Here is an 865-nt window from a genome sequence, read left to right on the forward strand (position 1 = left end):
GGCTTTCACGCGTTATGTTCTCGATAGCACCTGAATAACCCGAATCAGGCATTTCCGTTTCCCTTGCAAATTTTTCATACTCTGCAACCCTAAGATCACAGTCTTTTCTGGTTGTTCCTTCATCAACTCCCCGCAGCCGTGTAAGATGCTCTTCTGCCTCCATGGCGTTGTCGTGCATCCGCTTTGCCATTTCTTTTTTTGTGCGTGGATGGTTTTTCAGGGTCTGGAATGCCTTGTTATAACCCGACTTTATCTCCCCATTTGGAAATTTCTCCTGTATTTTTCTAAAAGAATCGTTAAAAACTACAAAATTATTTCTCACGTAAGCATCCAACAGCATATCCAGCAAATTATCTATGTTTAAGCCATTCTTAATTCTGCATATGCCTTTGATGGAGGTAGCCCGATGCGAGATTATCCCGCGATATAATTCCTTCAGAACCTTCAAAAACTCTTCCATTTCCGTTTTTTCAGGTTCTTGCAATTTTTTCATCATGTTTTTAACAGTATATAATAGACACACAATCTCAAAAGTCGATCTATGGTTGACTACATCTGCAAAATACACATACCCGAACTCTACCAAACGCCGAACCTGAGCATTCATCTTGCACCCACAGTCAAACACGGTCTCCCCCATACTTATGCGCTCCTTTTCTTCTATTCTTAGCTTCTCAGCCATTCCTTTAACAGAGAAAACATCCTTGCTATTCATCCTCTGCTTCTCCAAAGCCTCTATTTGCCCTGCTCGTATATACTTACCGTTATTTTCCGTTAATTCTTTCAGGCCAAAGTATACGCTCCGATTACACTCGTCATTAGAACAGTACGCTCTAACTTTCTCAAATATCCGATCTAAAGTGTA

At 40.8% G+C, this 865-nt stretch overlaps 1 protein-coding gene across 1 annotated transcript; it reads right to left on the minus strand.

Moving 5' to 3' along the window:
- Positions 1-865, minus strand: NEMAJ01_2406 (uncharacterized protein; the record flags this gene model as incomplete). Its single annotated transcript, XM_047916242.1, has 1 exon — positions 1-865. A coding segment is annotated over one exon (865 nt), but the record flags the coding sequence as incomplete, so codon positions are not given.

This window comes from Nematocida major (assembly GCF_021653875.1).
Source record: "Nematocida major strain JUm2507 chromosome Unknown 1087, whole genome shotgun sequence".
Classification (NCBI taxonomy): Eukaryota; Fungi; Microsporidia; genus Nematocida; species Nematocida major.